The 23,298-nt window shown below is 42.6% G+C and overlaps 1 protein-coding gene across 1 annotated transcript in view; it reads right to left on the bottom strand.

The window, feature by feature from the left end:
• ADAMTS3 (ADAM metallopeptidase with thrombospondin type 1 motif 3) overlaps positions 1-23,298 on the bottom strand; it is a 280,263-nt gene that overhangs the window by 52,444 nt on the left and 204,521 nt on the right. Inside the window, exon 16 of the mRNA XM_073600537.1 lies at positions 19,307-19,387. Coding sequence (XP_073456638.1) covers positions 19,307-19,387 — 81 coding nt within the window. The remainder of the gene's footprint in view (positions 1-19,306; positions 19,388-23,298) is intronic.

The raw sequence follows: 23,298 nt of genomic DNA, 5'->3' as shown, positions 1-23,298 counted from the left end.
CATTTGCTTTCATCAGCCAGGAAGCTGCGCATTGGGACATACTTGGACATTCCAACATGACAATGATCCAAAACACAAGGCCAAGTCGACCTCTCATTGGCTACAGCAGAATAAAGTGAACTTTCTGGAGTGGCCATCTCCTGACCTCAATATCATTGAGCAACTCTGGGGAGATCTCATACGTGCAATTCATGCAAGACAGCCCAAGAATTTACAGGAACTGGAGGCTTTTTGCCAAGAGGAATGGGCAGCTTTACCATCTGAGAAGATAAAGAGCCTCATCCACAAATACCACAAAAGACTTCAAGCTGTCATTGATGTTAAAGGGGGCAATACACTGGGGTATGTAAACTTTTGATCAGGGTCATTTGTGTAGTTTCTGTTGCCATTATGATTGAAAAAGAGTAAACACAGTTGATTGATAATAAATGGCTTCAGCCAAACACTAACCATGAGTGAAAGAAAAGATTTTGTGTTATCATTCATAATCTCTGAAAAATGGTCAAGAAATCATAAATTCTACCAGGGTATGTAAACTTATGAGCACAACTGTATGTGAAGCTTTTTTGGCACATTGAAATTGCCACATATATGCATTTTCCTCTACCTGTATGCTACTGGGGATGTAGTGCCAGTTAATCACCCATCAATTCTGTCAATATAAATTGTTTCTAATACATGTGTTCCCATTGAAAGACTTCTCTATTCTTGTTATGGTGGCAAATCAAAATTTTGGATTTTCCTTCACTTTTAGTCCTGGAGACAGTGGTCATTAGGAAAAATAATGAGAATAATTCTCAGATAACAGATAACAGAATGTGTTGGCTTTAGATACACTCAAAGGGTAAGTTCACCTTTACAGAAAAATCGGTTAGATGAACTTACACAGGACCCCCTAGCCACCCAACCCCCCCCATCCCGCTGACCTGCAGCATGGCGATCTCCCATTCTGAGCCCTGGTATAGCCGCCTCACGGCTCCAGGGCTTATAAATGCCAGGAGCTTATCTAAATCTAAACGTACCCCATCAGGAAGGCTGTTTAGGAGCATTCTAATTGGTCAGCGCCATTACATGGGTGGCGCCGACCAATCAGAACCCGCATAGCCTGTCCTCTCAGCGGGGAAGAAGCAGAGTGAATGGGAATGGCTGTAGGTCAGCGGGACTGGGGACTGGGGGGGGGGGGGCCTGTGTAAGTTCACCTTACAGATTTTTGGAACTTACACTTTAAGGACTCATCCTCTCTGGGCATTAAACCCCAGTGCATGAGATGCCAGCATTTAGCTGCACCTGGAGGGCATCGGCAAACTATCGGACCCCACTGCTGACACCCTGCCAAACTCCATGAGATTCAAACAGCCGCTACAGCTGAATGGGGTTATGTGGTGCACCTAGAGGGATGTACTTGTAGGGCAGTGTGCGCTAAGGGACAAATGCCCAGAATGCAAGCAGTCTGCATTCCAGTATTCATCCCTGGGTACATACTGCCCTAAAAGGAAGTATCACTGAGTGCCTTGCTTAGCCCTGTCCAGCTGCAGCAGCTTTCTTGACTTCTTTGAGGCCCATAAGCCTTACCTAGCCATATCCAAATACCCTCTTCACTGCCATCACAGGGATCTCCAAACTACAGCCCTCCAGCTGTTGCTGAACTACACATCCCATGAGTATGGGAGTATGGGCATTGTAAAACTCTGACATTCACAGACATGACTAGGCATGATGGGAATTGTAGTTCTTGAACAACTGGAGGGCCATAGTTTGGAGACCCCTGAGAGCATGCTATATCATAGTTCTAGATGGCTTATACATAGGTTAGAGTGTATGTAAAGGCAAACTTTTTTTAACGTTTTAGATAGAGTAGAGAAGTGTTAAAACCCTCATAGGTGCCTGTGTTTCACTGGGGTGCTTCCTCTTTACGTTGTGTCCGAGATACACAACAAGAAATAGGAGGAAATCTCTTCAAAGTAAATAGAATTTCCATTTTAGAGAGCTGTAAAGAGAATAGGTATCCCCTTAGTAACAACTGAAAACTTTTGGATTTCCCCTCATTTTCTGTCTCAGTAACGACGATTTCCAAAACAAACAGTGGTTTGAATCTTCCCAGGGAAGACAGAGACATCAATAAGATCATGACAAAAAGTAAAACTATTTGCCTTTACATACACCTTAATGTATAAAGGATTAGAAAATTCAGTCTGTAAATGAAGAGAAAACTGCCTTAAACCCCAGTTTTAGCTTGAGCACATACAAATAATGTGTTTAGCACAAAAAATAAAAATCAGCCCTGGCTTCTATACTCATCTGATCTACAGTACTGCCCTGCATATATCCTTATAATAATTTTAACACATTGTAATTTTAGATGTGTAATACCCAACAAATCCCTTAAAGAAGGAACTCTTCCAAAACATGTCAGGATTCCCTCAAGAAGTTTTCTAAGTTGACTTAGCATCATGCTGACAATTTTGTTGGGGCAGACCTTGATGTACTAAGGTATTGATGTATTGAAATTATTTTGTTCTCCTTTTTTTGTTTTTCATAAATATTGTGTGTGGCAAATTAAAATTTTATTGGACAGCTCTCCGGTTTTACGCTATATTTCTAAATAAAAATTGGCACTTGCTGTTTAGCAAAATATATATCCTTTTTCTTATTCTGCCTTAAAAGTCCCAGAGGGGTGTTTTTCTGCACTTTGTGCATAAGGTTTTCCAAGTTTAGGGATGTTGGCAAATATTTTGTATAGTCCACCAAGCTCACAAATTTTTGTTGTAATGCATCCTGGAGTAAAGGGATTAAAAGAGATGTATAGGTTTTTTTTTTTTTTTTTTTTTTTTTTTAAGAATTATACTTACCTAGGTGGATGCAACATCAGTCTCATGCTGCATCTGTCCCCCACTGGCTCTAAGACTGAGAACTGAATGATCAAACACTGCCGATCGCCTGGTTCTCACAGCTCCCTGAGCAGAAAGCTGGTGACTGTCAGTCACCGCTATCTGCTCTACCCCCCCCCCCCCCCCATGCTCACTGGAGCGCTTATCTCTTTCCACTGCCAGGACTGGCTCTGTGGCGTCAGCCAGCAGCGGGCTTCAGCACAAAACAGGCCACTGGAGTGCAGAACGAGTCTACAAACTATGAGATAGATTTTTAGACTTCTTATTTTGTTATATTTTTTAATAGTATTGCCAGCGATTAGTGATTTTTTGCGACATTGCAACGGACAAATCTGACACTAAGGGTGCTTTCACACCGAGGCATCGGCAGCACCGGCAGCATCGGCGGTAAAGCAATGCTATTTTTAGCGGCGCTTTACCTTTTTAGCAGTGCTATTCGGCCACTAGCGGGGCGCTTTTAACCCCCGTTAGATACCGAAAAAGGGTTAAAACCGTCCACAAAGCAGCGCTGCAGTGGCGCTGCCCATTGATTTTAATGGGCAGGGGCGCTTTAGGAGCACTCCTACAGTGCTGTAAAGATGCTGCTTGCAGGACATTTTCTACCGCCCTGCAAGCGCACTGCTCCAGTGTGAAAGCACTCTGGCTTTCACACTGGAGAGACAGGAGAGACTCTTTACAGGCGCTATGCAGGTGCTATTTTTAGCACTATAACGCCTGTAAAGCGCCTCAGTGTGAAAGCAGCCTAAGTGACACTTTTTGGGGACCAGTGACACCAATACAGTGATCAATGTTAAAAAAAATGCACTGTCACTATATAAATGACACTGGCAGGGAAGGGGTTAACATCAGGGGCGATCAAAGTGTTAAGTGTGCTCCTAGGGAGTGCTTTCTATCTGTGGGGGGGACTTCTGACACTGGAGGAAAACAGAGATCCATGTCTCTGCCTAGCAGAAACATAAGATCTCCATTTTCCTCTCTGGCAGAATGGCAGTCTGTCTTGTTTACATAGGCAGACAGCCGTTCTACCTCTCCTTTGAACGACCGCTGGTTGGCTCCCGTTGTGTTCAATCACAGCGGGAGTGGGTCTCCAGTGGCGCGCGCATGTGCCTCAAACCCGGAAGAAGCGAACAACATACAGGTACCTTGTTTTACGCAGCCGGGCCACCCTGCCGCAGTATATGTGCAATGGGCCGTCCGAAAGCAGCTAGAGGAGAATTGTACAGAAAAAAACTTGAACCCACAAGTGCTTTTTTTTTACTACTACTATTCCTTTATATTGGCTTTTGGAATTTACAAATGCAGAAATTTAGAAATTGGATTAAAGGTTTAGCATTGGGGAACACTTTCTGATAGATAAATAGTGCATTTTATATACAACTTTACAGATCAGACCAAAATGAGGGACAAATGAGGAGGAAAGAGGGACAGAGGGACTTTGCTCCGAATGAGGGACAGTCCCTTGAAATCAGGGACAGTTGGAAGCTATGCAAGTGGGGGGGCCATCTTGCCTCACTCAACTTCCTGCCATCCAATGGATCGGATCGCTTCCAGGTTTATTGACAGCTCCGGTAAACCCAGAAACGACCGGAAAGCCTCTAAAAGTGATCCCATGGTGAATCCGCTGCCGGGATCACTTTTAACAGATGCCGAATTGCCCACAGTAAAAAAATGATACCAGGCATATGGCAGCTAGCTGCTGCCTTAACCCCAGTATTAAAACGTCAAAGTAATGAAGTATATATACTGTGGGCGGTCGGCAAATGGATATTATAGTATTATGAAATGTAACCTATATTAGCCCAAATTTTGTGTGTGTACCACTTTATCTAAATCTATTTTTTTTCCTTTAGTAATACATTAATGATATAACATATTCTAGGTTTAGTTTGAAATGGTCTGGTGATGGCTCCTACGAGTGCCTTTAGAGGGCAGCAGAGTATTTTCACAATTATCTCTTTATTTCTTTTACAGATCAGCAAAAGAGTCAGTCAGTTTAACAAGCTGTACTTTGGCTACCATTTCTGTAACTAGGAAAGTGGCAGTCAAAGTAAGCTGGCACAGGGTGATGTGTCCTCAGATGCCTCAGAAATATTAGAGCTAAAAGAGTCACGGAACTTCAAATTAACCTGTTAGCCAGCCACATGCATTAGGACTGACTCCTTATTGTACTTTGACAGGGTCTTGTTTACATATTTTAACAGCATGTATTAGGATAATGCCACGATATGTTTAAAATGTATTGCTTTTTTATAATGCTAATGTATAATATTTTATGATTATCCTCCTCAATAACTGTGAATCTGGAAACAGTACAATAATATAGATGTAGCAGACTGCTACTTTTTCCTTATCTGGACCAAAAGCCTTTCAGCTTCTACTGCAAGTGCTCTCATGAACTAGTATCAAGCCCAAATGTCAGACAATGGAAACTTCCATCTGAGCCTTCTCACACACATTCCATTTAAAAGAAACACCCAAGGTGTTTACTTTGTCTGTGCAATTGACTATATGTTTATCAGTATCACAATAATATCTTGGAGCTCCATTACTTTCTTACAGCTGCTACAAAAAAAAAGTTAGGTATGTCCCAGAAGCTATGCACAGAGAAGAGGAAGAAGAGCGGGTATTTCAAATCCCTGGACTGCTACACGTGCTGCGTGGGTACTGACTAGGGATGGGCTTTATGTTCGGGTCGAATATGAGTTCAACTCGAACATTGGCTGTTCGGCCGTTCACCGAACAGCGAACAATTTGGGGTGTTCGCGGCAAATTTGAAAGCCGCAGAACACCCGTTAAAAGTCTATGGGAGAAATCAAAAGTGCTAATTTTAAAGGCTTATCTGTATGGTATTATGTAATTGGGTAACCCTGCCCACCTCTGACAACACGGGGAAAGCCACACCGGGTGACCCCGCCCTCCGTTATATAAGAAGTGTCAGAAGAACCGAAGCGCCACACGGTGGAAGACTCCCACTGAGGCGGATCGTGCGGATGGAGCGGAGAAGAAGCCGGAGGAAGATGCGGGACGAGAAGAGCGGAGGAAGAAGAAGATGGAGAAGAAGAAGATGTAGGAAGAAGAAGAACACCGAAGGAAGACCAGAAGAAAGAAGATGGAAGAAGAAGAAATTAATAAAGGACTTGTCAAAAAACGCCTTTTTGACACTTTTTTTGTGAAATGGTAGGGGTACATTTGTCCCCCATTATCAATTCACACGGGGGGGCCGGGCGGGATCTGGGGGTCCCCTTGTTAAAGGGGGCTTCCAGATTCCGATAAGCCCCCCCGCCTGCAGACCCCCACAACCACCGGGCAAAGGGTGTGGGGATGAGGCCCTTCTCCCCATCAACATAGGGACAAGGTGCTTTGGGGGGGCTACCCCAAAGCACCTTCCCAATGTTGAGGGCATGTGGCCTGGTACGGTTCAGGAGGGGGGGCGCTTTCTCGTCCCCCCCTCTTTTCCTGCGGCCTGCCAGTTGCGTGCTCGGATAAGGGTCTGGTATAGATTTTGAGGGTGACCCCACGCCATTTTTTTTTGTGAATTTTGGCACGGGGCTCCCCTTAATATTAATACCAGACCTGAAGGGGCTGGTATGGAATTTAGGGGGACCCCCAAGCATTTTTTTTTTAAATTTTGATTCGGGGTTCCCCTATGGGGAAATCCCATGCCGTTTTTATCAATGAACTGTTATGTGTATTGCCCGACAATTCATTATAGCCGGCGCTAGCGATAGTAGTTTTCATTTTGCTGTCAGACTGTTCTAAAGACGGGAAACATGCGCCCCTTTACAGGCATACTATAGACACCCCCCAGGTACGAAATTTAAAGGAATATTACACTTTTATTGTTTTACTTTAAGCATTATTAAAATCATTGCTCCTAAAAAAAAGCCCATTTTTAAAACTTCTTTTTGCATTGATACATATCCCCTGGGGCAGGACCCGGGTCCCCAAACACTTTTTATGACAATAACTTGCATATAAGCCTTTAAAATCAGCACTTTTGATTATGCATGTTCCTGTCCCATAGACTTTAAAGGTGTTCGCGTGTTTGAACAAATTTTTTGCCTGTTCGCATGTTCTGGATGCGAACCGAACCGGTGGGTGTACGGCTCATCCCTTGTACTGACTAGAGTTGCCACCTGTCCAGGATTCACCCAGACAGTTCGGGTTTTGAATCATGTGTCCAGGTTTCAGGTGGGCTGAAACCTGGACACATTATTCAGACCGGGCTGTGGCTCCCCAAGTAACCAAGATAGTCTCACACAAATCTGTTGCCGTCTGAGGGCAGGTTCGGCATCACTGGGGGGCGGGGCGATGATGTCATCAAGAGCAATTTGACCACAACCACTGTTCGCTTCGGCACGCTATGTTCACCGCATTACTACTCTCTTTGGGGCACCCAAAAGTGTCCCAGGCCACTAAAGTGTTCAGGTTCAGCTTGAAGAAAAGGTGGCAACCCTAGTACTGACTGCTCAGCACCAGGGGAGATAACTACAGTGGAGCCCAGGCGGCGGTGCGGGGTGTATCTTGTAAGTTCACCTTTTCATTTTTTCATAAAAACTAAATGAACCACTTCAGCCCCAGAAGGTTTTACCCACTTCATGACCAGGCCATTGTTTGCGATACGTCGCTGCATTGCTTTGACTGAAAATTGTGCGGTCGTGCGATGCTGTACCCAAATAAAATTGATGTCCTTTTTTCCCACAAATAGAGCTTTCTTTTGGTGGCATTTGAGCACCTCTGCGGTTTTTGTTTTTTGCGCTATAAACAAAAAAAAGAGCAGTCATTTTGAATTAAAAAAAAAACAATATTCCTTACTTTCTGCTATAAAACATTCCCATTTTTTTTTTTTTTTAATCAAATTACTTCATCAGTTTAGGTCAATATGTATTCTGTTACATATTTTTGGTAAAAAAAATCCCAATAAGCTTTTATTGATTGGTTTGTGCAAAAGTTATTGCGTCTACAAACTGTGGGTTAGATTTATGTGATTTTTTTAGTGGGACTGCGACATTGTGGTGGACAAATCTGACCCTAAGTGACACTTTTTTGGGACCAGTGACACCAGTACAGTGATCAGTGCTAAAAAAATGCACTGTCACAGTATAAATGACATTGGCAGGAAAGGGGTTAACACTAGGGGGTGATCAAGGGGTTAAGTGTGTCCTAGAGAGGTGCATTCTAACTGTGGGGGGAGTGTTACAGTGGAGGAAAACAGAGATTTTCTGTTTCAGCTTAGCTGAAACAGAACATCTCTCTTTTCCTCACTGACAGATCAGCGATGTGCCTCATTTATATAGGCACACCGCTGCTCCGTGACTCCTGTGAAATATCACCAAATATCTTTTGGTGGTATTTGATCACCTCTGCGGTTTTTATTTTTTGTGCTATAAACAAAAGAAGAGTGACAAGTTTGAATAAAACACAATATTTTTTACTTTTTGCTATAATAAATTCCATTTTTTTTTTTTTTAAACAAATTTTTTCCTCAGTTTATGTCGCGGGCGGCAAGCGATTAAACTGGCCTGTCACCATGAGCAGTTGCTGAATGGTCTTCAGCTTGCACCTGTATTCCTGTGACCTGATCCATTGAACCTGCTTACCTGTGTATGACCCGGCTTCCTCCTAGACTCTGCCTTTGCTCCTGCATTAACCTTGTTCACCTGATTTTTTGGACCTCGGCCTGTTTAATGGACTTGTCTTTTGCCTGCTGATTCTGTACTGTGCTGCCTGGCTGTTACCTACCTTGGCCTGCTTCCTGGACTTGATTTGTCTACTGACTCGGTGCCTTGTTACCCAGCTGCTGATGATCGCTGACTGCATACTGACTCTGTTATCATCTCCTACTCTGGTGCCAAGCTGCTTCAGTATCCTGTTCCTAGGACTGCAACTCCCAGTTCCATTCACCTAAGTGCACACTTCACCCGCCAGTTACTCCGGCACTCGTGCCACTCTGTGCCCTCACACACTCTGTCTCCACCTTCATGAGTGTTGGGCAGGAGGGGCAAGAGAGGCCCCCACAACATTCCAGTCATCACCAGTTACGTGATACTGGTATTGCAACAAACTGACACTAATACTGCTACTAACAGACAATTATACGAACAATAACTAAACTAGATTAAGTCCTGATCTAGTTATTCTTTATTAATTTTCTTTACATTTTTTAACAGACATTTTTTGTACAGACTTCTCCCCTAGCAAGGAGGGAAAGATAAAATGTATCTTTTCCTCCTCCATAGAGAAGAAGTCTGTTGTTTCTCCTCTTCACTGAGGAGAAACAACAGAGAGACAGGCTATAGAGTGAATGATCACATGCTATCTCAGGGACCATGTGTTCAAGAGCAGGTTCCCTGGTTACTGATAGTTAGAACAAGACCTAGAGCTTTCATCGACTGCTTAGTCTCAGTGCTGGGTGGGAGCACGATCAAGTGCACTTCCACAAACACAGGCACACATATAAGGCTATGTTCACATCTGTGCTGGTGGTGTCGCTGTGGGACCTGCTCAAATTCCCGCAGCTGCAACCACCCGCACAATGAAACGCGGGACGGTGGGTGGGTGCCATTAATCCTAATAGCTTGCCGCCAGCACTGGAAATCTCACCTGCACTGGGAACCGCTCTGCACTTGCAGTTCCCATGCGGGCTGTGATTTACAAAGTAGTGCAGGGACTTCTTTCCTGCGTTTCACAGGGCACAGCAGCCCATTCAAATGAATGGGCTGTCACGCCCGGGCAAACAGGGGCTGCACGGCCCGCACAAGTGTGAACCTAGCCTAAGTATGCGGCACCCAGGATTAAAGCCCACTTCCCGGATGCCACATATATGTGTTGTGTGGTTGTGAAGGGGTTAAATAATAAAATGTGTGCTTTTTTTACAGTAAAACTACCAACTAACATTGGTCAGAATATAAAAAAGCATTGTTTACCAAAAGAAAGCCTATTTTTTTCCCGAAAAACAGTGCATGAGTTACTTTGGTATCTTAAGTAATACAAATGTACCGCTACCACTTACAATGGGACTTTTGTAAAAATTTTAAAAACTGTTCTGGTCCATAGGAGGTAAAAGTACAAGTGCTGAAGTGGTTAAGCTAAACAATCAGTTTTTACTTTGAAAAATTGCTGTCAATGAATTACCATGAATGACCACTTCACAGAAAGGTTTTCAACAATAACTGCATTGTGGGTGTGGTTGAGTACATTTAACCTGGGGCTGTCTTGTCTTGCGCAAGTATTTCTGCCACTGACAAACAGAATATAGATCAAGCAAGAGCAAAGCAATAATCTATTTGCTGAAACAGTAATAGTTGGTGTACCCTGCAGCACTACCAGGAATTATTAAAGCCCCAAGACTATTATTCCCAGAATTACACAGATAAATGCACATTTAACAAGTACCATATGCTAGTTTTACAGTCACTTGCAGGAGCAAATTTGTAATAACAGATATTGAACTAAAAAAGCAATTTTACTCAATCACTATCAGTTTTACAAAATTAAATAGTTGTTAATAATAACCATAAAACAATAAGTTAGGTTTACTAATTGAAAAGTACATTGTATGATGATGCTTTTTCTGGAAGCCTGTCACAATCATCTCACTGCTATGAAAGTCATGGAGGAAGGGACAGTTAGTACGGGTACGATAGTACGATAGTACGGGTCCCATCACTATGACAACATGTTTGTATGACGACATGTTTCGTGCTCCTGCACCTGCCCTGTAAAGTGATCAGCCAGGATACTGTCAGAAGGAGAGCCGGCCAGATCACACAGAGCGGGGATCTCCCACTGTGACACAGCCTGGATATGAAATGCCGGCCACTGTCAAACAAAGCCCTGCCTCCTGAACGGCTCCTATGATACACTGGTTCAATGTCGATTCAGGAGGCAGGACTTTGTTTGACAGCAGTCTGCGTTTCATCTCCAAGCTGTGTTAAAGCAGGAGATCCCCGCTCGGTTTGATTCAGCCGCCAATCCTCCCAATTCCTCCCTGTGATTAGGGATGAGCCCGAACATCGGGTGTTCACCTAATTTATAACATTATGGGGTGTTCATGGGAAATTCGAGTGCCCGCGGAACTCCCCATAATGAACTGACCTGCATGCTTTGGCCAATCACAGTGCGCTCTGCTTGGCTATATTACAGCTGGTGAAAAGGCTGCAGTCGTGGGGCCTGGTGGTTGTGGGGGTCTGTGGGCAGGGGGCTTATTAGTATCTGGAAGTCCCCTTTAACAGGGGGGCCCCCAGATCCTGGCCCCCCCTATGTGAATGGGTATCGGGGAGGCATCCCCACGACTGCAGCCTTTTCACCATGACAGCTGTAATATAGCCGAGGGCGGGGCCACCCTGTGATGTAAATGGGTGACCACGCCCCTTCTGATGCCACGTGACATCACATGATGTTCGAACAGACCCCCACAACCACTGGGCAAGGGTTGTAGGGAAGAGGCCCTTGTCCCCATCAACATGGGGACAAGGTGTTTGGGGGGGACCCCAAAGCACCCTCTCCATGTTGAGGGCATGTGGCCTGGTACGGTTCAGGTGGGGTGCTCCCCCCCTTTTCCTGCAGCCTGCCAGGTTGTGTGCCCGGATAAGGGTCTGGTATGGATTTTGGGGGGACCCCACGCCATTTTTTTTAAATTTTGGCATATGGTTCCCCTTAAAATCCAAAGACCTGAAGGGCCTGGTATGGATTTTAGGGGAGATCCCCACACCATTTCTTTTTCATTTTGGCGCAGGGTTCCCCTTAATATCCATACCAGACCTGAAGGGCCTGGTATGGATTTTGGGGGTGACCCCAACGCCATTTCTTTTTAATTGTGGTTCCCCTTAATAATTATACCAGACCCAAAGGGGGGGAACCCATGCCGTTTCATTTGAAGTATATTAGAAACAGTTGCAGGGTGCCTTTGGCCAATCATGGCTCAGGGGGACTAAGTCCACGCCCTATACTATATAAGGCTGCCTACAGAGAGGCTGTGTGTAGTGTTGTTGGCGTGGACAGAGAGATAGCTTGAGTTAGATTAATCATGCAGCTTATTCAGTTAGTGGCAGTGTATTTGATATATATATTGAAGGCTCCGATGTTGGTTCTCAGGTTGAGGAAGGGAATAATATGAGCCTAGAGAGAGGGGGTACCACAGAAGGACAAGAAACTGTCAGTCATGTTTTACAGCAGAGCCTGTTCCTGCACCCAACAAGAGTATCTGTGAGGGGTTACAGTGTTGTGGCACCACCACCACCCAAGGTCCAATTTTTCTGCCCCTGTTTAACAGAGGCATGTAATTACAACTTTTCATATAATATTTCACAGCAGGGCCCGTTCCAGCGCCCAACACGAGTAACTGTGAGGGCTTACAGTGTTCTGGTAACACCAATACCTAAGGCCCAATTTTCTACAGAGTATATAGGGCATATATATATAGCAGTATATATACTGCTGTTCAGAGTATATAGTGTCTGGGGGCAGGAGGGACCCCCACGCCATTTTAAAAAAAATGTGGGTGCAGGGTTCCCCTTAATATCCATACCAGACCTGAAGGGCCTGGTATGGATTTTGGGGGGGACACCCACGCCATTTTTTTGGGGTATTTTTATCTATATTGCCGGGATCCGACAATACATTATAGGCGCGAGCAGTTTTAAATGACATTTTTTCCTTTAGAAATGTCATTTTGCCGTGACACTGTTATAAACATGGGAAAGATGCGCTACTTTACAGGCATACTAAGGACACCCCAGGCACAATATTTAAAGGAATATTTTTATTGTTTTATTTTAAGCGTTATTAAAATCACTGCTCCTGAAAAAACAGCCGTTTTTAAAACTTTTTTTTGCATTGATACATGTCCCCTGGGGCAGGACCCGGGTCCCCAAACACTTTTTATGGCAATAACTTGCATATAAGCCTTTAAAATGAGCACTTTGGATTTTTCACGTTTGTGACCCATAGACTTTAGTGGTGTTCGCGCGTTCAAACAAATTTTTTGCCTGTTCGCATGTTGTGCTGCGACCCAAGCTGGGGGGTGTTCAACTCATCCTTAGTATTGACACAAGAAGTGATGTGGTCTCTGTCAGAAGTTGGAACAGGCCAGTTGAAAGTAGCTCTACCACTCTCCAATACACAATCAGTGGTTGACTGCATAACTCCAATATAAAAGTGCTTAATACAAGCAATCATTACCATTTACGCATAACACTTTACTCTATTACTTTTAGGGCCCATTCAGTTTGTTGCGATTCCACACAATAAAGCACATGTTACTGCAATGCACAGCACCACATTGACATTTATTATTTTTTCCTGCTGGAGCCTGCAAAGCATTGCACCCATGATCAGTGGATCGCGGGTTCAGTGTCATGCTCCTGTAAAATCTTGCTCCAGCTGTCTGCCCATACCTCTGTATGGGCTTTCAGTTAGGAAGCTGGAGGAAGTATTCATGGATTACGAGTGTGCTGATTACCACACTCATATGCCATTGATAACTACAAGTCTGTCTGTCATAGTGGTGGACGGGACTTGTAGCTTATTCAGTACACCACGGATCTTCAAATAACATCCAAAGGTTTTTATTGAAGAATGATCACATCACAGCAAAGAAGTGTTTTGGAGCTGCGCTGGACCCCATGCTTGTGACATCAGATGCCTGACAAAGGGGTCCTGCGTAGCTCCGAAACGTTGCAATACTTGCTGGTAAATAAGATCATTCTTCAATAAAACTTTGTACATTATTTGATGATCCGTGGTGTGTTGGCACACTGATCTAGGATGTTTCAAGTCTCCAGCTCATTGTTGCAACAGCCCTTGCTATCCTTAAAGCCCAACTCCAGGCAAAAAAAGTTTTCTCGTGCAGTGAGATATACTTATTATTTTATTTATTGCAGGTACTTATATAGGCCCCTCATATATACAGTGTATATATATATATATATATATATATATATTAGGGCCAATTTAGACAGGAGCCAATTAACCTAACAGCATGTCTTTGGGGTGTGGGAGGGAACCGGAGTACCCGGAGGAAACACACGCAGGCATAGGGAGAACATGCAAACCCCAGGCAGGTAGTGCCGTGGTTGGGATTCAAACCAATGACCAGTGGTGGTATATTTTTTGGGGGGTGGAAAACAATCCACCTACCCCTCCTCCGGGTCGGTCGGTCTCAGGCATCCTCCCACGGGTAGGTCAGTCCCAGGCCCTGCACTTACCCCATCTAGGTCGTGGGCAGCCAGCACTTTCTCCGGATGGTGTCTCCTCCGCCTAGTGCTTCACAGCGGCTTCCACTGCGTCTCCTCTCTCCTCCTCTTTGACGGCCAATAGGATCACTTCTCCTCTTGGCCAATCGAGTGACGGGTCTCAGGACCTGCTTTCTGATTGGCCAGGAGGAGAATCAGGAAGACAATAGCGAATATTAATTAAGTACACCACGGACACTGGGTGGGTTGGGGGGGCACTACTCTGCTCCCCCCGAGCCCACTCTTTGTTTAAAGCCTATTAGACTCTAATCATGTGCTTCAAAAAAAAAACCCCATTGGAATCAATGCGCCCGGTGCCCCACATGTAGATTAGGGGGCCGGACGCATGGATTAGGGGGCAGCACCCCTGCGCCCTGCACTGCCAATGGCCCTAGTGCTGCTAGGCGGAAGTGCTAACAACTGTGCTGCCTAATCCTGCACAAGACTAGTCGCTTTGGCTCCTGAACCCCCCACCCCATGGTCTAGCGGTTATCGGTCTTGTGCAGTGGATTGCTCATTACACCCATAGACTGTCTCTGGATGTAAGGACATCAGGAACAGTCCACTGGAGTGGAGGATTAGGTGAGTGTACAGCTTTCTCCTCTCCCCTGGACAAAACAATCAGTTGACCCGTGCAGTGCAGGCACAGCCCCGCTGCATAGAAAAACTTTTTTTTTACCCGTTGTGCTTTAAACCTGTTCCAGGAATGTGTACGATGGAAGTATTGACATTTGTAGTTTATTCTTTCACGGGTCTCTGAATGGTGTGGCACAGCCACGCCGATTTTAAAAGTGAGAGCAGCTGTAGGGGAGAAGAACCCTAAAGCCCTAAATATGGCTGTTCTAAAGGTGAACTTAGCCTTTGAAGCAGAACTCTGGGGAAATTTGAAAACCTCCCTCACATTGCAAGCAATCAATGCTCACTTATGTCTATGATACTATTAAAAAGTAATTTAACTTACATTATCCCTCTTTCCCTCAGACAGCACTTTCCTTTACTCTCCAACACTCTGGGTCGTGGGAGGCCTTCAGCATCCTCACTTACAATGCAGGACTGCTGGTACCACTTGTACGTGATGACCTTAACTGAGTACAACTGATGGATGGAGCGCAAAGAGAAACAGCTTCAGCAGAGCTGTCCATGGGAAAAAGGAAGTCTGTAGGATTTAACCCTTGTAGTGCTGGGGGAGGCCTGCTGCAAGGATAGTTTTTGAATCCTCCCCAGATTTCTGCTTTTACCTATTTGAGATCCCAGCTTCAAATCCTAATACCTCATCCTTGCTGATTCCGCTCACATGCCATACATAAAACTAACAACACAAATACAGCCTTTCTAGTAGGAAATCTGGATCCATCTGGATTTAGTTTAGGATTTTTTTTGTAATTCTCTGGACATTTTTACTCTTCCAGTAATTTCAAAACAAAACATAAACATGTCATTCCATCAGAAAATCATTGGAACTGAGCTACAATTCTTGAAAATTCACATATTCAGGGAAGCCTACCCCACCTCCACCTAAGAACTGCACCCGAGTCACCTCCATTAGATCAGCCCCTGCAGCTATTACCTTTTGTACCACCTCCCCCTCTCTTTAGATCGCAAGCTCCATGAGCATGGCCCTTCTATTCCTTCTGTATTGAACTGTATTGTAATTGTACTGCCCCTCTTTATATTGTAAAGCGCTGCATAAACTATTGGCGCTATATGAATGCTGTTGTATAATAATAATAATAATAAATCAACCAATGCAAGTTACTTTCCTATGCAATGAGGGGAATTTATCAAAGCTTCTATCTGTGGCTTGTGGCTTCTATCTGTGGCTTGTTCTGTTAAGCTTTAAAAATAAAAGATAGAAGCTAATTGGTTGCCATGCACAGCTGCTCTAGATTCTGCAGCTTAAGTTTTGATAAATTCCCCTCATACAATTTTAGAAAGACAGTTGTTGAAGACTACTAAATTTCTCTGCACCACGCCACAACTGTGTCCATTGAATGCGGTTGCACTGCAGTTGCAGCGTGGTTCCATTCATCTCTATGGGATGTGTTGGCAAACGCCACATGCCGTAAGCCATATGCTTTATTTATTTTTTTTGCGATGGCCCATATCAATGTCATTGCCTGATTTTGACAAGTGAGTTTAAAATGTGCCTCAAACTACCTGTTTTTCCCACATGGCAGTGTCCATGTAAAAGGGGTCTTAGGATAATTAAACTCAATTCCTGCCAGAGAAGATTTTCAATGGTAACCCATGATTGTGCACATATTTGCAATGCAAAAGTTTAGTAATTAAAGCAAACCTGGCATGAGAGAAAAACAGGGGCTATCAAAAATTTGTCTGGCTTTTATAATGATCCACTAAGGACTCATTCACAACTGTGTGCACACCAACATATGTTTTATGTGTCCATTAGTTTTTAATGAGTCTTGAGACTGTGTCTCACAAACCAAAAACATATTATATACAAACCATGCTTTACAACCAAGGAAGCTGCCATCTTGGCTTCTGTTTGCTCTGCAGTTGCCATGGTGCTGCTGCCACCATGTGATCAGCTATGACACATTTGAGGGCTTGACAGTTCAGTTGAGAACTAACATAAGCATGCTGGCAACTATGACATTTATCATTCATGGCATCCCTTGCATGCACCTGTTTTGGAAAACAGTTAAATTGATGGGTTTAGTTCCACTTTAAAGCAGCACCAAACTCATCAATTTAACTGTTTTCCAAAACAGTTATATTCAAGGCATGCCATGATTGATACCAGTCAAATGGTTGGTGTCCTAACTTATCAAGGCAAAGATGGCAGCTTCCTTGTGTAAAGAACAGGAAGGTATAGTTCAGCTTTATTTATTTACATACAATGCATGTGTTTCTTACTTGTGGTTCAAGTTTGTTTGTTTTCTCCCTTCATTCAAGTTAGGGTGCCATTAGAAAAGGATGGCATTGCACATACAGCTCAATTCCTCTTAAGAAATCACATGCTACAACACATGCATACAAGTGTGCATGTAGCCATAGATTTTTAAGTCACTTACTTGCCAGGTAAGTCTGCCAAAAAGTATGCTAGCCCCTGAGGCCCAAATGTGAAGGAGGTTTAATTAACACCTTCACCTTACTAATTCAAATGTATGTCCAGCCAAAACGTTTTTTTCAGTTTTGGATAAAATTGGAAAGGATAAGAAACCCTTGACAGATTTTTACTGCTATCCGGGACTCCATGGAGAGATTTACCATAACTTACTGTGTCATTGACAATGTTTTACCAGACAGGAAGTGGCCGAAAGCCTGCAACAGAGTCCCGGTCAGCAATAATCCCCTTTTAGCACAGTAAATTAAGGCTACAACTATTGTCAGCTTTTTAGTGTTCTCTCTGTCCCTATTGCAGACAAAATCCTTTCTTGGCTGAAACTGTATCAACCATGGAGATAAATGAGGGAAAACTCTCTTAAAGCATTATAAACCTTCCTACCTGCACCCTGTGTTCTTCACCTGCATAAGAAGTGCATTGATCTTGTCATTTCATGGTGTCATGAGTAAATTGACAATTCAGTGTCAGCAATTTAAGTTTGGGTTCAAACATGAGGAATATAGCATGGCACTGCACAAATTAATGCATTACCTCTGTCTATAGTCTAAGAACTGTGAAGAAACTACATATGCCACAATGGGCTTCTCAGTCTAGTGCTCTTCGGGTAGGCAGGCAGAGCAAGTAAGACCACCATGCAATCTGTCATAACATTAGCACGCCCACATTTGTGAAGCAATAAAGAGGAAATGGTGAAACATGGATTGTGACCCGGAACAATAAGATGCCTGCTGTTTTAGCAAATAGTGACAAGCTAGATGAATGAATACATGGACATAAGGGAATCGATCAGCCATGGCCCTTCAAACTGCAGTCTCATGTGAGCCCACCATTACAAGATAAATCAAACGATACAATTATAACTACTGTACACTTATACCTAATTAGAACGACAAAAACACTTAAAAAGTGTACAATGCCTTTAAATTCATGCTTGATTGCTGCACGAATTTGGAAAAAATATACAAAGTAGACCCAGTTTGAAGTAAGTATACATATGCCTCCTGTATTTAGATAATATTTTTTTAGTCTGAAGTTTAACTTTGAGTTTAAAGTAAGACTAAAGGCTTGTTTTTTCTTTTTTTTAAATATTACGCGTTATACTCACCTGCTCTGTGCAATGGTTTTGCACAGAGCAGCTCCAATTCCCTTGTTTTTGGGTCCCCCACTGGTGGCCCTGGCTCTTTCCCACTGCCAAATGCCCCCAATAGTAAGCCCGAGCCATGCTCCTGTGAATGGACATTGTCCATTCACACACAAAGAGTTGCTTGGTCCTGCACCACTCTCTCATCATTAGCTCACTGGCTATGATTAACAGAATTGCCGGTTGCTGTCTGAGCCAATAAGGAGAGAGACCCGGAGAGACCGCCGCTCTCATGCATATCGCTGGATCAAGATGGAACTCAGATAAGTATAGGGGGTCAGGGGGGGAGTTAAACCCAGAAGTTTTTTACTTTAATGCACAGAATGCATTAGGGTAAAAAAACCTTCTGCCTTTTGAACCACTTTAGGGAATCCAGCAAGTTATCAAATCCTCTTATGTCCAATAAAAAATCTAGCAGTTTTGTTTTTAATGGGGCCTTCAACCTAAATGGTATCTTTCTGCTCTGAGAAGATGTTGTCAATTTGAAACACCCCAACATATCTAAAATGCTTTAAAACGTCAGTGAAGATGCTTCTACCTAAGAGACACCTCCAGCTGCTGCGAGTGAGTCTATGTAGCAAGGTAAAGGCAGGTGGAACCTCTTATGGAATAATCTTGCTAAAGGAGTCACAGAGAGATAGAAAACCAGCAAATGTTTAGACTGTGTCCAAAGCTTAAAGCTTTCATTGCAATTACCAATTAAATACAGATTTAGAAAATTGCAGATTAACTACTGTCACATAAATTACTAAGTTATCTTCTTCAGCAGCTCAAGCATTAAATGTTTAGCAAGAATATGCAAATGCATAGAAATACATTTGCTACCAGCCTGTGCAAAGCAGGGCTATGTGTCAAATGACACCATGGTTGCTGCCAAGCAGGTTCGCTCTGTCAGCTTTGTGTAGCATTTTCGTAAACAGTTTCCCTCTACATTTTTAGGAACTGGGCCACTTACCAAGAATATGAGGGGAAGCCTCGTCTTCTTGGATAAACACATGTCTAGCACCAGGGGGGATGTCAAACATCTTAAGGTATCCTACACATGCGTTGTGTTCAAGCAGAGGGAAACAAAACAAAAACAGCAAAGGTTAGTATAGCCTTATGTAAAAAAGCCGAATCAACTGGACCCTCCTGGAGCTGAAAGAATAAAATTATAATTAGTTGCATAAATGCATATAATAAATGTTAATGGTTTATTTTTCCCTTAAAGGAAAAATTAGGGTGTCTGTTTTTTTCCATGATTACACAGAAAAATAACAACAAGAGACAAAACGTTCATTTTTCTTATGTTATGATGGTTACATTTTAGAAATTGCTGATATTTCCAGATCAATATACAGTATTTAAGTTATAGTGCTTTTAAAGTTATCATGTACATAAGAAAAAAAATAACATTTTGGCCTTTATTTAATAGGAATTTTACAAACAGCAAGAATGTGCAGTTACATGTACCAATCAGATTATAACTGTATTAGAGTCTGACCAGTGAAAGATGGTCTTTGATTGGCTAACCTTGGTACTGCACTTTGCTCTTTGCCTTATTAAACAAAGGGCTTTGTCCTCCTTACATAGAAGCCTGCTAGAACCTACTGGCATGTAGTCATCATCACAAACTTCCTGCAGTCTGTGATGCAACTTACCCACTGTATTTTTTGACCCTCTTGATTCAGTAAGGGAGATGTTTCGAGCTCCCTTAGGTAATGTGAATGCTCCTCTTGTTTTCCCTAAATAGATCACTTTTAATTAGTCCACTGAAAAACACACTTTTTTCATTGACTACTCTAAAATTTTTAAAATAATGTCACAAATGCTAGAAGGCATTTTAAATACATAGGGATATGTATCAAATCTCAGGTTTTTTTTTTTGTTCATTAAAGGCTCTTTCATACAGGTGAACAGTCAGGCAAGTTACAAAAAGAAACAGTATGGATTTTCATTAGGTGTGGCCTAGTCCTACCCAAGACATTCTATTTTAAAATTATGCAGAGGGGTAAGATTTACTCCTCAGCAGGGTATATACAGCTTTCACAATCGATTACCCCTAATCCTGGCATGGTTACAAGAGATTAGGATCTGTAGGGCATTTTACCGTTGGCAATCCTTGCGGGTTTTTACCTCGGATCGTTCAACACAGTAGGTAGCAGCTCAAGGTTAATATACTAAGATTAACCCGCCACAGCCATGTGGAGATGGGAGATTTTTTACTGTGAGAGTGCAAAAGAGCTGTAAAGTTTATTGATCAAACACTGTTCTTTACTGCCTTATTACACCACAGACGAAAGATAGAACTATTGTAGGGTTTGAACACAGGTCACTGGGCCCATTCAGCGTAATTCCTGGTGTATTTACTATGCTCAGGCAGCCTAGGTGCAGCATACAGCCTGGTGCTATCACAAAACCTTGTACAGTAAAACCTTGGCTTGAGAGTAACTTGGTTTGAGAGCGTTTTGCAAGACAAGCAACATTTGATATACAAGCGACGTCTTGATATAGAAGTACGGTCATGTCACAACTGAGTATAAAAGAGAAGAGAGGCACCTCTAAGTGTAGCAATATGGTTACATTTAATGAAGGTACAACATTTAGCAACATATTGCTACACTTAGAGGCGCCTCTCTTCTCTTTTATACTCTGTAGCTCCTGCTGGATTTTGCTTCTAATCCCCTTGTGGGGGCTTCCATTTGTGAATGGACATTTTATGGTTACCAACCTTGCTATAATATTTTTATATGGACTATAAACTGAAGGACCTATGAATAAATGGCTGTGGAATGAATCATTTGAGTTTCCATTATTTCTTATGGGGAAATTCGCTTTGATATACAAGTGTTTTTGATTACAAGCATGTTTCTGAAACGAATTATGCTCGCAATCCAAGGTTTTACTGTACAGCATAAGAGCGTATGCAAAAAATAGAACATTTTCTATTTTTTGCATACGCCTGTTCACTGTACACATGTTTATGATAGCAACATACATATACACAGGAACAGAAGCATACAACCATTTATGTTAAAAACGAGATGTATACTGCACTTGGGCTACCTGAGCCAGGAATTACGCTGAATGAGCTCAGTGACCTCTGTGTGAGAGCCTATAATTATAGTTAAACTAAAGGACGACCTTTGGGTAACCATACACTGGGTGCTAAAGACAAAATGTTTAAGGCTGGGTTCACACCATTACGAATTCACAAATTGGATGCGAAATCTCCGCATTCAATTCGCAATAGCAGGAGATTTTGACCTGCTCTCTATGGAGCCGGTTCACATATCTCCGCAGCAGGTACAGTGCATTTGCAGAAAAACGCTGTGCGTCTTTTGGTCCGTTTCAGGTCTGAATCCAGCCCAAAATTTGGGCTGAAATCGGACCTGAAACGGTGAACCAGCACGCACCGGACCCCCCTGCTGTGAGCCTAGCCTAAATGAATTAGATACCAACTATATTCTATTCTTTGGGATTGAATTTTATGTATGGCGAATATTTAGGGATATCTAATCCATTTAATTTTCTCCTATACATAACGATTTAATTCTCATTTATTCTCAAATATGGCCACAAACAGGAAGTTTTTTTAAATTCTATTTATATTTACATGTATGGATTACAAAAATGAGTCCTTGCAAGCAGCAAAGTCTGGTCAAAAACCTGATTAAATAAAAATTGGCAAAAATCGCCATTTGCTCCAAGTTACAGCCAAAAGCCCGAAATAAATAAAAATACATTCCTGTCTTTATGTGGTACCCTCTGATCATTACTTGGGTAATACTCCAATCTAAAAATAGTTTAGAGTATTGGGAATTCAAAGTTTGAACTTTTAACATTTTTAACTGGCTCTTATTCTGCTATGTTCATTTTTTTTATATATATTTGCTTTGCTTTTGGGTAAATGCTAATATCCTATTCTGCATCTGAGTTATATTCCCCATATAAATAATGAAAATGCAAACAAAAAAAAAGTAAGAACAAAATATATAGAAATTCAAACTAATCTGTAAACCAAACTACATTTCTCTGAAAGTATGTGAAAGTGCTCTGACTTGCCTCAGAGCCCTTGTACACAAACCCAAAGATGGACAAAAAAAAAAAACTTTTCAAAGCTCACAGCTGTTAAATCTGCACAGCACACCCCTGGCTAGGCCCCTGCACTGAGATATTGGCTGGCTCTTAAACAAGAGGCCAACTAATCAGCTTAACAGATTTCTCTGTACGGTAGCCACAGACAAGCACATGTCTTACTTAGAGCAACAGGATATGCAACAGGATACAACATAATGGGGTTGATTTACTAAGGCTCCGTTCACGCAATATCTGGCCATGGTTTCAGAGCGATTTTCAAAAGGAGTCCGGTGCGTTTTTGTTCACCGGTTCAGGTGTGATTCAGGCATGAATTTTTACTTGAAATCACATCTGAACAAGACTGAAAAATGCACAAGACTCTTTTTAATAATGCACCACAGCCGGCTTGCAGATATGTGTATCGGCTCCATAGAGAAGGCTGTCAGTTCACATATCATGCAAATTGGATGCAGATCAAAAGACAATCAATTCACATATATGTGAACCCAGCCTAAAACTGGAGTGCAAAATCTGGTACAGCTGTGCATGACACCCAATCAGCTTCTAACTTCAGCTTGTTCAATTAAGCTTTGATAACAAAAAAAAAACTGTAAGCTGATTGGTTTCTATGCAGAGATACACCAGATTTTGCACTCTCCAGTCTTAATAAATTAACCCCATTGCATTGTCTGTTTTAGCGGTGCAAAGTGAGCAAATTGCTTCCTTTTTCTAGTTAGAAAAATGACTGATACATTTCTGCCTGCACAGAGAGTTTCCAGCAAGTTGAAATGGTCAGAAGGATTTATCATCTCTGCTAAGGAAATCCTGACATAGTCCAATCCTTACCCAATTTCCATAAACCATGCTTGAATCTGGCAAATTGCTTAC

Source organism: Aquarana catesbeiana, linkage group LG01 (assembly GCF_042186555.1).
Source record: "Aquarana catesbeiana isolate 2022-GZ linkage group LG01, ASM4218655v1, whole genome shotgun sequence".
NCBI classification, from domain to species: domain Eukaryota; kingdom Metazoa; phylum Chordata; class Amphibia; order Anura; family Ranidae; genus Aquarana; species Aquarana catesbeiana.
Note: the sequence above shows the minus strand (reverse complement) of the source record. Positions and strands in the feature narration are given on the sequence as shown.